Source organism: Abramis brama (assembly GCF_963993115.1).
Source record: "Abramis brama genome assembly, chromosome: 14".
Classification (NCBI taxonomy): domain Eukaryota; kingdom Metazoa; phylum Chordata; class Actinopteri; order Cypriniformes; family Leuciscidae; genus Abramis; species Abramis brama.
The window spans coordinates 35,407,007-35,422,112 of record NC_139976.1 but is presented as its reverse complement, the minus strand read 5'-3'; the positions used below and the strand labels follow the sequence as shown (position 1 = coordinate 35,422,112).

General features: G+C 37.7%; 1 protein-coding gene across 1 annotated transcript in view; it reads right to left on the bottom strand.

Moving 5' to 3' along the window:
- Positions 1 to 15,106, bottom strand: part of LOC311096728 (protein TANC2-like) — a 75,808-nt gene that overhangs the window by 26,043 nt on the left and 34,659 nt on the right. The window contains exons 5-8 of the mRNA XM_084136055.1: positions 10,109 to 10,234; positions 5,227 to 5,268; positions 4,037 to 4,318; positions 2,799 to 2,920 (exon numbers count right to left, since the gene is read on the bottom strand). Of these exons, the coding sequence (XP_083992181.1) occupies positions 2,799 to 2,920; positions 4,037 to 4,318; positions 5,227 to 5,268; positions 10,109 to 10,234 (572 nt within the window). The remainder of the gene's footprint in view (positions 1 to 2,798; positions 2,921 to 4,036; positions 4,319 to 5,226; positions 5,269 to 10,108; positions 10,235 to 15,106) is intronic.

Sequence of the window (15,106 nt, the reverse complement as noted above, 5' to 3'; positions counted from 1 at the left end):
GTGAGGAAAATAAGTATTTGAACACCCTGCTATTTTGCAAGTTCTCCCACTTGGAAATCATGGAGGGGTCTGAAATTGTCATCGTAGGTGCATGTCCACTGTGAGAGACATAATCTAAATAAAAAAAATCCAGAAATCACAATATATGATTTTTTAACTATTTATTTGTATGATACAGCTGCAAATAAGTATTTGAACACCTGTCTATCAGCTAGAATTCTGACCCTCAAAGACCTGTTAGTCTGCCTTTAAAATGTCCACCTCCACTCCATTTATTATCCTAAATTAGATGCACCTGTTTGAGGTCGTTAGCTGCATAAAGACACCTGTCCACCCCATACAATCAGTAAGAATCCAACTACTAACATGGCCAAGACCAAAGAGCTGTCCAAAGACACTAGAGACAAAATTGTACACCTCCACAAGGCTGGAAAGGGCTACGGAGAAATTGCCAAGCAGCTTGGTGAAAAAAGGTCCACTGTTGGAGCAATCATTAGAAAATGGAAGAAGCTAAACATGACTGTCAATCTCCCTCGGACTGGGGCTCCATGCAAGATCTCACCTCGTGGGGTCTCAATGATCCTAAGAAAGGTGAGAAATCAGCCCAGAACTACACGGGAGGAGCTGGTCAATGACCTGAAAAGAGCTGGGACCACCGTTTCCAAGGTTACTGTTGGTAATACACTAAGACGTCATGGTTTGAAATCATGCATGGCACGGAAGGTTCCCCTGCTTAAACCAGCACATGTCAAGGCCCGTCTTAAGTTTGCCAATGACCATTTGGATGATCCAGAGGAGTCATGGGAGAAAGTCATGTGGTCAGATGAGACCAAAATAGAACTTTTTGGTCATAATTCCACTAAACGTGTTTGGAGGAAGAAGAATGATGAGTACCATCCCAAGAACACCATCCCTACTGTGAAGCATGGGGGTGGTAGCATCATGCTTTGGGGGTGTTTTTCTGCACATGGGACAGGGCGACTGCACTGTATTAAGGAGAGGATGACCGGGGCCATGTATTGCGAGATATTGGGGAACAACCTCCTTCCCTAAGTTAGAGCATTGAAGATGGGTCGAGGCTGGGTCTTCCAACATGACAATGACCCGAAGCACACAGCCAGGATAACCAAGGAGTGGCTCTGTAAGAAGCATATCAAGGTTCTGGCGTGGCCTAGCCAGTCTCCAGACCTAAACCCAATAGAGAATCTTTGGAGGGAGCTCAAACTCCGTGTTTCTCAGCGACAGCCCAGAAACCTGACTGATCTAGAGAAGATCTGTGTGGAGGAGTGGGCCAAAATCCCTCCTGCAGTGTGTGCAAACCTGGTGAAAAACTACAGGAAACGTTTGACCTCTGTAATTGCAAACAAAGGCTACTGTACCAAATATTAACATTGATTTTCTCAGGTGTTCAAATACTTATTTGCAGCTGTATCATACAAATAAATAGTTAAAAAATCATACATTGTGATTTCTGGATTTTTTTTTTTAGATTATGTCTCTCACAGTGGACATGCACCTACGATGACAATTTCAGACCCCTCCATGATTTCCAAGTGGGAGAACTTGCAAAATAGCAGGGTGTTCAAATACTTATTTTCCTCACTGTATATATATATATATATATATATATATATATACATACATACATACATATTACAGATTTCATATTTAGATTTCATTAAATCGTACAAAAGTGACAGTAAAAGATTTAAAAAAAAAAAAATGTATCACGGTTTCTACAAAAAGCAGAACAACTGTTTTCAACATCGATAATGATAAGAAATGTTTCTTGAGCAGCAAATTCGCATATTAGCATGATTTCTGATGGATCATGACACATGAGAAAACAGTTATTTTAAATTGCAATAATACTTCACAATATTACTGTTTTTACTGCATGTTTGATGAAATAAATGCAGCCTTGGTGAGCATGCACGAGTGTGGTGCGACTCCTGTTCAGTTCACACCTCAATGCATATTGCAGAGCCCTCTGTTACGGCACTATTTAGGGGATTGGTGATCAAGGTGGGCTAAAACGTAACCCACAATGCTTTTACCTCCTAAGGTCTTGCCCATGTTGAAATGAAAATGGAGTCACTCATGCACTCTCACCAAGGCTGCATTTTCTATTCAGTTTTTGATGTGCACTGTTGCCGCAGCTCTGCATTATAATTCAGTTTGACGTGCACTATTGTGGACTCTAGAGAAAGGATTTAAAAAAGCAAGAACAACAAACACCAGAAACAGCCCCTCAAGCCCCACAAACTCCAAAAGAGCATTTAATGCGGGGTGATGGACTAACAGGGAAAGCCACGGTCATTTAGATTCAGTGGCACACAGGCCTGGTGTTCTGAATGCTTCGAGAGATTTACACAAGGCAAATCAAACCACAGGCGGAGGAGATGATGGAAAAAATGAGATATCATGACAGCCAGAGAGAGGATCAACCGTATTAGAATACTAATTTACTCACACAAATGTTTTAAAAGAACTTAACCCATACAGAAGGAAAGAAAGTGAGAGTCGATTATTAATGCATTGACTTAACTAGATCCAGTAGCATGGCAAGGAAATTGCTTTCTGACTGAATAAATATTTGATGAGGCTCAACGGCAAACTAACTTCTCTTTTTTAAACATATCTGCATAATGCAAGAGCTGAGACCATGACAGCAAGCCCACACAGGTTAAGACGGGCCTTTTGTGTGCGAGTAGAAGCAATTCTACCGGTCAACAGGATCTATTGTGAGAAGATTGATGTGAGAACCCGTGTGTGTGTGTGTGTGTGTGTGATTGTACCTGTGACGCAAGCCTCCTCATGGCCTCCTCCTGTCGTCTCCTCATTTCTGGAGTTCCAGGGCAACTTCCTCCCAGTGTACCATGGGAAGGCTGCGGCTGTGTGAGAGGGATGCCTTCTCCATCTGACCACACACACAAAAACAATGACTTATATTTAACACAGGATCATTGGAAAAACATGCATGTAGCGACATTTCTGCAAAATAATATCACGTTCAAAGTGATAATAGCACTCTCAAAGTGAAACGTCCAGTGAGTTCAGTTTTATTCAAAACAGATGATCTGGAAATGTTTTATTACCATAGATGTTGTAGCATCGCGACAGTTCAGTTAAAGTTAAGGTTAATTCTCTATCGTGTTTGAAAATAACGTACCATCAACACTCAAACCTACACTAAACCTAACTGATAGTGTTAACAAAAGCAAATGTGAGATACAAACACATTTGCTGATGCAAATAATGCTGTACCAGGTGAGCTACCGAGCAAGTTTACTACGCCAGAATAGTCATATACATATGGAGCTGGTTATGTGATGCAAACATCAGATGTATTAGTTTATAAATCATGCATTATGGTAAAATGGTTTTGAGGTCATGCAGTCTCAGAAAAAAAAGTACATAAGCTGTCACTGGGGCTTTAGCCTTTCAAACACACTATAAAATGCTGGATTATTTTAACCCAATTTTGGGTCAAATATGGACAAACCCAGCCGTTGGGTTAAATTTTTAACCCAATGTTTAAAACAACCCAGCATTTTTTAGAGTGAAAGGTACTAATATGCACCCGTTAGGGGTAAATAAGGTCCCAGTATGTACCCTTTAAAAAGGTACCGTCCCAGTGACAGCTTTTGTACCTTTTTATCTGAGAGTGTAACATTGTTTAAGGAACTGCACAAAAATAAGTCTTTATTAATCGATAATCTGCCTCTGTAGTCATAATTTGTGTGAAAAGGAATAAAAGTTGTTGGTGTTTTTCTGCCTTTAGTGTTCATTTCAGCTGGAAATGCAGTGAATTGTGTGTAAAGGAACATCTTTGCAGAAATGTAGGTAGAGGTGAGTTTTTGCAATGAGCATAATATGTTGATTATATAATATTAATTTTGTGATTAAGTTACACACTCCCTGCCTGAATTAGCTTTAGACAAGTATTGGACAGAAACACTGCGGCTGACAGACAGCATATAAAGTTTGGTCAGTACACTTTGCAAAAGTGCCGTATGCTAATCTTAAACCTTACGTTTTGGCGAGGCCTGCGGGCTGTCGGAGGCGATCTGTCGCATGCGGTTGCCATGGCAACTGAGCGCCACGAGGCGTGAGATGATGGCGGTCTTGCCGTAGCCGATGTTGCCCACCAGAACCACGCCGCGATTGGTGCCGGAGTGGGAGGAGCCGAGGTAGGCGTCGATCTCCTGGAAGAGCCAATCACGGCCAGTGAACACCGAGTCCATGGTGATGCTGGGCACCTCGAAGAGCAGCGGCTTTAGAGCGATGTCCTGCAGTCTGTACGGAGCGAATCGCACTGGGGATGGAGAGGAAGTATCACAAATTATGAATGTCTTATGAGAATATACACTCACACACGCATGCACCCTCTCAAACCTCACAAACACACACAAATAATCCAAATGCATTCACAACAGACACGTTCAACAGACACGTACACTCACAGAAAGACACATGTAGGGCCCTATATGATTTACCTTGAAAGCCAAAGTGGAACTGGGGAAAAATCTATAATATTCATCAAAAATATGGCAATGTTATGTTGTTGTTGTATTGATGAGAATTGTTACGTTTTCTTTTGACTAATCATATGAATAAATATTTTTTTATTTTTAAATAAATGTTTAAATAAATATTTTACATTTTAATTATAATATTTAAATACATATTATACAAATTAAAATAAATGTTACCATTTTTAATAAATTATTTATATATATATATATTTTTTTTTTACTAAATTGTACATTTTTTATAAATCAATTTGAGTCTTTCATGAAAAAATTTGGATAGGATAGATCTATAATTATCATAAATAATAATTTATTATATTATATTACAATGCATATATTCTATGTACATAAAATAAATAACATTTTATATAAATAACCTATTATCACTAAAAATATGTGCATAATAATATTAATAATATAATGTAATATAATGTAATATAATATATCATATATTATTATTATTATTATTATTATTAATAATAATAATTATTATTGCAAACAAAAGTTTGGGAAAATTAAGCATAAAATAAATTGATTTCATAGGGCCCCACGTTTCAACATCTACCAGAAAACTAATTCATCCACATCACAAAATACAGAACGACACAGCAGTTCGAGAAGATCACACACAACTACAGTTTCACACAGTACAGAAGGACAGAGATCAGCCTGTGCAGGAACACACACTTACGTGACTGTGACTGTGACTGCCAGGCATGACTGTTAGCGGAAGCTGAGACACACACAGACAGGCGACAGGAGAGAGAGAGGGAGAGAGAGAGAGAGGGAGAGAGAAAGAGGGAGAGAGAGAGAAAGAGGGAGAGAGAGAGAGAGGGAGAGCTTGCACTTAAAAAGCAAATCACTCAAAATAAAATAATAAGCATTGAACGAGGAAACGTGAGGATGTGAGAGACGGATTAAAGGGAAAAAACATCATTTTCCACAATTGTGATTACTGGCTAAGTACATTAAGTCACATCTGTGCATTAAAAGCGCCACTTTCAAGTGGCAAATGCAAGTAAATGAAGGTTTTGTAAATGGTGAAAGTGACAGTCTGACCATCAAAGACATTCGTGCCTGTCTCCTGCTCGGGTCTTTCACAATGAGTCAATAAGGGGACACAAATTATATTTTCAATTTATTTGAGGTAAGACATATTTATGCCTGATCAATTAAAACGGACCTAATTAATTAGCCTAGTGGTCCTGTCTGATTTGCTGAAAGGCAAGTAACTGATTGCCTGAACTTTCACAAGTACTTCTTCATCAACACCAAACCACAAATGTGCTTCTTTTAATTCAGATCAACAAGTATGAAATATTAAGTCAAGTACACTTTGGGGTACATGTACCACGGTAAAAGAATATGATAATCAAACATTACAGTGGTTTTTGATACCATTACTGTAACATAGCACAGGTAGAAACAGCTGAACACACACCTGAAGACACGCTGGATAATTGTCAGAGAACTTCTCTCACACACAGAAGAACAATCATGATGACTGAGATAGTGTGCATTGAGAAGGGTGACACACAGTAAAGTTATGTAGTTATGTTAATTTAAAGGAATGTTATGCGTTTAATACAAGTTAAACTCCATCGACCGCATTTGTGGCATATTTTTGCCAGAGAAAAAAAATCAATTCACCCCTTTTTTAATTGTTCGCCAGTCAAATATTCCACAGTTCTCTGAGTAAAAGAGTCATGATTTTTCTCTTCTGTATTTCAAAGTTTAGGGTCAGAAAGATTTTTGTCTTGAAGGAAATTAATACTTTTATTTGGCAAGGACACATTAAATTGACATTAAAGACATTTACTTTCTATTAACTTTCTATTCTTCAAATAATCATTAAAAAAAATGTATCAAGGTTTCCACAACTGTTTTCAACACTGATAATAATCATAACTGTTTCATGAGCATCAAATCATCATATTAGAGTGATTTCTGAAGGATCATGTGACACTGAAGACTGGAGTAATGATGCTGAAAATTCAGCTTTGATCACAGGAATAAATTGCATTTTACAATATATTCACATAGAACATATTTAAAATTGTAATAATATTTAGCAATTTTACAGTTTTACTGTGGATATTTATTTTTTATTACTGTAATATTTTTTTAATATGACTGTTTTTGCTTGGTGAACAGAAGAGACTTCTTTTAAAAACATTAGAAAATCCCTAAACTTCTGAACGGTATTTAATCTTAACTGGTTTAATCTGATTCTGATAGAAGTTATAAATATGGGCTATTTTTGCAACACAACATTCGATTTGTTTTTTTAGCTTAACTAATTTATCAAATGTGAATTCTAATGTTTGTTGTTGCCTTGTTAATTCCATTATAATTATATAACAATTTCTAGTTTGTGAGTTAGTGTGTGTGTGTGTGTGTTTAGCCGTTAGTTGCTGTCAGGACGATGGTTCCTCGCGGCTCTGTTTAATAATAATCCGTATCATATCATGAGAGTCACCTTTGCATTCTCTCTCCTGATCGCGGACCGGATGCAGTGAGCTATTTTAATTATTCACCAGGTGAGAGTGGCTCACCAGACCAGCAGGCGTGTGTGTGTGTGTGTGTGTGTGTGTGTGAGTGTGTGTGCGTCCGGGGAAACGGAGGATTCGAGGTCACGCCAAGGCCCTGGATTCCTCATTAGCTGATGAAGATAACGCGTGTGCTGGGATGTGTCCTCCTCACCCAGTGGACATCCACAGAGGTCTGTTAAATCAGTCTCTCCTCTCTTTATACGAGCATGTTTAGCACTCAAAAAAGATTTAGCCCCTAAATTTAAGATTTATGTATTTAAATTGCATATTGTTGCTGTAGGGCAGAAACCTTGTATCTCCATATTTTGTCATTTTTATTTCTTTTCGTAAATCAACTATTGGTCGGCCTTCACATCTTTCTGTGGGTTTTGCAAAAACTTTACCCAAGAAAAATATTAAAAAGAGCTTGTGATTTAACCTGGTAACTTCTTGGATCCTGAACTGTCAGTCAAACCTCGTAATTCCACCAGCCTCTATCGTGAATGAAGTGTTGAAAAACAGTTTGTACAGTGCAGCGTTTTCTTTACTCAAGAAATATATATATATATTTCCCCCGCGACCCGGTCCCGGATAAGCGGAAGAAGATGTATGTAGGGGAGAGCGGGGCACAACCTAACGCTTTTTGACTTTCTCAGTTTGTGTAAATCTGCTTATAAATATGGAGTATTTATTTTTTCCCACATTAATTTCCCACATGTCTAGTACAATTATGTGGTTTTGTTTTATTAATACAGTGTATACTTTTTTCTGGATATACCCCGAAAGAATGGAAGTGAAATGTGACAACATGCCCCATAGGTGGGGTACATTGTAACATGACCATATGACAGCTTAAAATATAATCTGATCTAATAAAAAAAATATACAAAACAAACTAAAATATTTTCTAAATAAAATACAATTAAAAAACTTTTTCATATAAAATAATGGAAATTTTTAATAATTAAATATAAACTCATTTTTGAGTTTTGACTACGAACACATGAAAACACAGCTATACAACATAGTTCAAAACAAATAAATAATTTGTAATTTCTGAACATTGACTCTCAGTCTTTATTCACCTTTTTCTCACGTTTTCTCAATAAAATTAATAAAACTATAGAAAATAATAGCATATTTCTAACAGGGGCACATTGTAACGCAGTGTGACAACATGCCCCCGCCTGCACAACTGGGATTTAAACCCTGCTAGTGTCTTCTGCTAGTTAGCGAAGCATTAAAGAACTATCTCAACTGTTAAATAACATATTGGAGATTAAAATAATATCAGATTTGTCTAATTTTAAATAAACACAAAAAATAGAGATGAAAAATTAACTTAAGTAAGAAATGTACTTTTGCTATGGTTTAACAAAAGTCTATGGATATTTTCCCCCCCAAAAAATTATTTTGGCGCAATTCTTTCTCTATATAGTGTTGATATGGCAACTAGTAAATACACCAAGTTTCGTCATCCTAGCATGTGTGGAAGTATTTAAAACAAGTGTGTTAGAACTAGCCCCGTGTTACGTTGTGCCCCGCGCTCCCCTATGTATGTATGTATGTATATATATATATATATATATATATATATATAGATATATATTATATAGTAAAAAACAGTAATGTTTTATGTATTTGAGGAGTGGAGAAGAGTGTCTTAGCATCTGTCGTCGAGTCACAGCCAGTCCTGTCTTTAATAGCCTGTGTGTAGCAGTTTCGTCCGGCTAGATATGAAGCTTTTGGAGAGTTGTTGGAGATTACCGCCCCACGGTGACGATATAACAATGTCCATCCATTTGGATTACACAGTTTTAACATTGAACAATGAACTAATAAACTTAATGTGATGCATATTTGTTAGTCATACATAAATTAAACAGCTAAGATTTCTGCACTATTATCTTATTAAATTGCATCTATTTGACTTTATTTAAAGAATCTGTAACACTTTAGTTTTGGGTTCAATTCTCACTATTAACTAGTTGCTTATTAGCATGCATATTACTAGAATATTAGCTGTTTATTAGTACTTATAAAGCACATATTAATGCCTTATTCTGCATGAACATATTCTACATCCCTTAATCACCCAATACCTAAACTTAACAACTGCCTTAATAACTATTAATAAGCAGTAATTAGGAGTTTATGGAGGCAAAAATCGTAGTTAATAGTGAGAATTGGACCCTAAATTATTAGAATCAGCATAAATCCGTTCATTGTAAAAACGTAAAGTAAGAACTGTGAAACAAGAAATATTCAGTTAGTTAACATGTATGAGATTGAAACAAATTGGATTTATTGATGATAAATATATAAAGCTGGTTATTGTGTATTTAAAATACTTCCAGTTTATTAGACCTATTACAGAAATCTGACCGGTTTCATTTATGTATGACTGACAAATATGCATCATATTACATTTATGTTAAAACTGTGTAATCCAAATGGATGCAAATTTTATATGCAATTAAAATACATAAATCCTACATTTATGCATAAAATTTTTTGAGTGTAGAGGTTAAACGCAGCATCTCAGTCGACACACAGATATTCTGTCAGTAATTACTCTCCCTCGTGTTGTTCCAACCCCGTAAGACTTTTGTTCATCTTCAGAACACAAATGAAGATATTTCTGATGAAATCTGAGAGCTGGCTCACTCCTTCATAGGCTTCTATGTAATCGAGATCTGCCATCCCAGAAAAGTTAGTAAAGACATCGAGAATACTTTTTCTTTACTTTACATTTTAATTTAATTTAATTTAATTTTTGTGTGAACTAACCCTTTAACACACAGAGACAGAGGGCAGATGGGGACGCAGCCCTGCCTTCAGCACAAACACTCGTAGTGGGACTCGATGAGACAGAGGAGGAACAGCGGCGCCAGAAGAATGAGAGAATGAGGCTAAACGCTGGTCTATGGACACTTTTTGACATCAAACCAAATATATTTGTGAGTTGGCATCCATGCACAGGATCAGGGTGATATAAATCAAATCTAAGCGACTGGACACACTATTCAGGCTGATGCTCACCTCGCAGGTCCGGCCCGGAGCGTCCCGAGGACGAGTTCTGACGGGGCATCCGCAGGGAGGTGCGCAGGGGCGCGTGTCTCTGCTCATCCAAATAGGCCAAGTCCTCCAGGTGGGCCGAACTGGTGGCTAATGGGACAGAAGACACATAATGAGAGGAGTTCATCTAAGCCAAGCATTATTATTACTATTTCTATAGTACGCACTCATTAAAACTTGGGTACATTGTACAGTGATGCTTACAAACAGTTTGTCACATCCGCGTTTTCTTGCAATGCACAGAATCTGATATAATCCCAGATTCATAGTACAAAGTGACAGGGTGGAGATGATCACAGTGGCTTCTAAATAATCCTTTTCCGTTGCCCACAAAAACACTGATTAAATCCGGATGAGGGAGAGAGAAGGTTTGAAGCTGCCAATGTGAACACTACACTTATCCGTCTTTCCAGGACTGTCCGTTTTGGTGCAAAATCGTTCCAAGCCTCTGTCTAAACTCTTGTGGTGGAACTTCTCCATTTCAGTCCTGGTGTGTTGTATAACAAAGACTAGTTTTGCTCTGACTGGACTGAATGCATGAGGGCTGACTGGAGATGACTGGGAATCATGAGCTGGGAAAGAACGCTTCTGTATATGGGGTGAGCGCAGCAGCTGGGAATTTTGGGGAGGGGTTGAAGTGGAGTCAGAGTGGCTGACAGAAAGATCCTGAGGACGGGAAGAGGACGGGAAGAGGACGGGATTGGTGTGAGGAGGAGCCGGGCGGATCCTGCCAATGTTACTAACAATTAGTGAAATCAGTCAACAAGGCAATTATCTGCTGTTATTATTTACTCCCTGTCATATCCTTATTAACCCATATGCCATTAATACGTATTTCTGGAGGAAGTAGACATTTTGAAGAATCTCCTCATAGATCTTTTAATAGTTGCGGCTATCGAGCTCCAAAAAGGAAAAATAAATCAATTAAATTGAACACAAAACAAAAACACTATACACAAAATAAATAAATTAAATAACACTATAAAAGTATAAAATATGAATATAGATATAGCCTATATACATAGATTCTGTGTCTATGGGCCGCTATACGTAAGCCGTCCGCCATATTGGAACGATCAAAGCAAGTCATATTTTTAATCATATTTTTATTGTATCTTTATGTAGGAATCATGACAGGCCTAGTCAATACTGTAGCTCAAACCCATCTGAGACTCAAAGCACAAGTGATTTTTGGAGACTTTTGCCATCTTTTCAGAGGCAGTTTGTGTTATTTTCAGTTCAGTGGTTATTTTTGACAGGACATGTTCCATAGCGCTTTACAGGATGACTTTGAGCGAGTGGATGTGTTATTGTGAGTGCATCAGATGAAATAGAAAAAAAAAAATCATTTTGAAATTGATTTTGGGTGTGCTTTTGTGTGTTATCATGTGTGATTGTGTGTATACGACCAGACAGCCTTGTTCTGAGATAATACTTTGAAATTGAGTTTGAGTTTGTGAAAATGTGTGTTTGTGTGTGTGTATGCAGTGTCACAGGTGCATCTTATTCCAGGAAACTGCAGGTGGATGAATTTGAGGTTCTGTTTTCAGTGAGACTGGAAAACAAGCAATTACAGCAGCTTTAGAGTTGAATTAAAGACGTTCCGTTCTCACGAGGACCTTCCAGGGCATTACAATCCAGCTGAGTCAGGTTGAGCTGCCCTTATTGGACCAGTTAGAGTCTCATTACGCAATAAGGGAAATTCAAATACAATAGAAAGGAATCCAGCCAAGCAACACAGCCTGACTTCGCTCAGCCTGAGTTAAATGGATAGTTCACCTAATAATGCAGGTTTGGTCATAATTTACTCTCCATCATGTCATGGAACATGGAAGTGAAAAGAAGACATCAGGCCGACATTGAGAGTAAATAGAGACTGGGTCTGTCAACCCCCCAAAAACTGTCAACACACTATCAAAAAGTAGTCCATGCAAATTGTACACTATACTAAAAGTAATCTGAAGCCATACAATAACTTTATGACAATAATGATGTATCTCAAAGCACCATATTTTAACATACAGTACTGTTCAAACGTTTGGGGTTGGTACATTTTTGAAAGAACTCATCAAGGCTGCATTAAAAATACAGTAAATCAATAATATTGTAAAATATTAATACGATACGATTTTTTTTCTATTTAATTTATTCCTGTCCTCCAGTCTTCAGCCACATGATCCTTCAGAAATAATTCTAATATGCTGATTTGCTGCTCAAGAAACATTTCTGATTATGATCAATGTTGAAAACCGTTGTGCTGCTTCATATTTGTGTGGAAACCGCGATACATTTCTTATTGCAGGATTCTTTGATTAAAAGAACAGCATTTATGTGGAATAGAAATTTAATGAATGTCTTTACTGTTAATTTTGGATCAATTTAATGTGTCCCTGCTGAATAAAAGTATTAATTTCTTTAAAAATCGTCTGTTAGATCTCATATGGAATTTCGATGATTTGGAATAAAGTGCAAATAAAGTCATTTTAATGTCATTTTTTGGAGCTCAACAGGCCTCAGTCCTCATTCACTTTCATTATATAGTATGGAAAAGAGCAGCCAGGACATCCTGCTAAACATCTCCGTTTGTGTTCCACGGGCGACAGGGTTTGGAGTGATTCGACGGAAAGTAGACGATGTCAAATGTTCTTTTTTTATGTGAATTAGCCCTTTAAGCTCAGGTTTATATTGTGTTACGTCACGCCCGCATCCCCATTCTTTCTTTTCATTCTCTTCTAGAAACCTGTAATTAGAACACTCACATGTCTTCAGTATCTCTCCTTTCAGCTACACTCCACACAAAACCTCTACAACATTACATAATCTACAATCTGCACTCCTCCGGTCCCATTCACACCTCCTCAAGTCCCCGGTTTCTCCGTTCCTCAGATGAGAATGTGACGAGGGGGGGGGGTTCGAGCTGGTAAAGCCTGCAGCTTTGATCTCCTCAGCCAATCCACAGCCAGCATTCTCATCTTATCTTCATCTCTCTCGTTCCACTTCTCACCTATAATCCCTTACCTTACCATTATCATTACACCTATTTTTCTTTCTTCCACCTATTTTTCTTTTTCTCTATCCTCCGTTTTATTCATTCTTGGTAACATCATTTGGGTTGATATTGAGTATTTCTCTCTCTCCTTTTCACTGAGATCATCACTTACCTCAGTACATTATTTATATCATTGCCCTTTCATCTTTTTTTCAGACATTCATTTTTTCCTCCTACACATCTCTCGTTCGGACTGGATGTGTTTTCTAAGCAATTACGAAGCGAGGATTACATATACTGATATGGATGATCTCTGCACACTGCAAACAATTATTTTCTAACTCAGTATTTTAGTAATGTTTTTCTATACAAATATCTAAACATTCTTAGATCAGAATACGTTTACTTGAAAAGCAAAATGACTTAAAAAAAGACCTAATATGCCCTTGATTTTGTTTTTGGGCTCTACTAGAATAGGTTTTCATTCTTGAATGTTCAAAAAACACATTATTTTCATCATATTCTCCATTGTTGCAGCTCCTCTTTTCCCAGTCTGTCAGTAACGCTCTGTTTAGTTCCAGTCTCTTTGAAGCCCTGCCTTCTGAAAAGCACACTGTGCTCTGATTGGTCGGCTGGAGCAGTGTGCTGTGATTGGTCAAACACTTCGAGCGTGTTTGGGAAATGCCCCACCCCTTACCATAACCAGCAGTTTAACACACTACTAACTAACTCAACCAGGCCCCGCCCCTTTATTCTGCTTATGAATTATTTAAATGAGGAATATATTGTGACGTGTTCGTTCCCGGAAGAAACTCAAGACTACAATGGAGGCGTTTCAGGAGTTCAGAAACACTGACACTGATATAGAGAAGAACTCCCGCTGGAGCGACTTTTTCATGCTCTGTTTGACATTACACACTAAAAGAGTTTTGAACATGTATAATAGCATAGGTCCTCTTTAAGATATTTAAAACATTTATCAAAATGAAGTGAGTTCATGCTTAAGGCAAGACGAAACAATTGGGGTGAGAAAAATGTACTTGTTAACTTCCCCACCGACTGATATTTTTTCTTGTTTTAAGCATAAACTTCATTTTGATACATTTTCAGTAAACAAGACTTAATATATTAAGCCATTTTGGTTCTCAATTAAATGTATCTTGATTTCAGAATTTGTACTAGAAAACAAGACAAAAATACTGAGGAAGAATATCATTTTTGCAGAGTAGTTTTTACATCTAATGCTTGTAGGAAGGCCAAAACTGTTCGGAGAAATCGGCGGGATCCCAGCAGCCATCCATTTTCAGAAAAAGAATCTAAATACAAAGTGAATGTGGGCTGACAATTTCAGCTTTGGTTATTATGATATTCAGCAATGGGAAAAAGATGAAAAGAAGAGTTAAGAGATAATATAATCACAGTCACGGATATTCCAAACTGTTCTCCAAAAAACTGAAGGCAACTTGCTTGGTAATTTTTACTGTGACTGTTTGACAAAAACAAACATGTTCGGACGAGTTTAAAATCACAAAGCGAACCTCCTCTGGAAAAACTAGTCCCATTCGAATAGGGCTTTAATCTCCGGTTTCTCTTATTAATGGCATCTTACAGCGCTCAACTCTCCTCTCGGAGGCCGATGGGAGTCTACAAACACGCATTAGTATTACTTCAGCTTGCTTGGATACTATTAGATTACATTAAGCCAGCGTTACTACAGGCTTAGCATCGAAAAGACATCCAGACGGCCACCGTGGAGATTTGCCTCATTGTGATTCTGACTGACTGATGTAAAAGACACGTTACGGTACATGTTTAATGAGTATCTGCTCCCATGATCCCTAGCAGCACTGCCCGCACTGAATAAACAATCATCGCTGTCTGTGACCAAGACAAACTATTTCCACAATTCACCCTCATGTCATGTCAAACCTGGAGGACTTTCTTCCTTCCGTGGAGTAAAAGAGGAGTCTTTT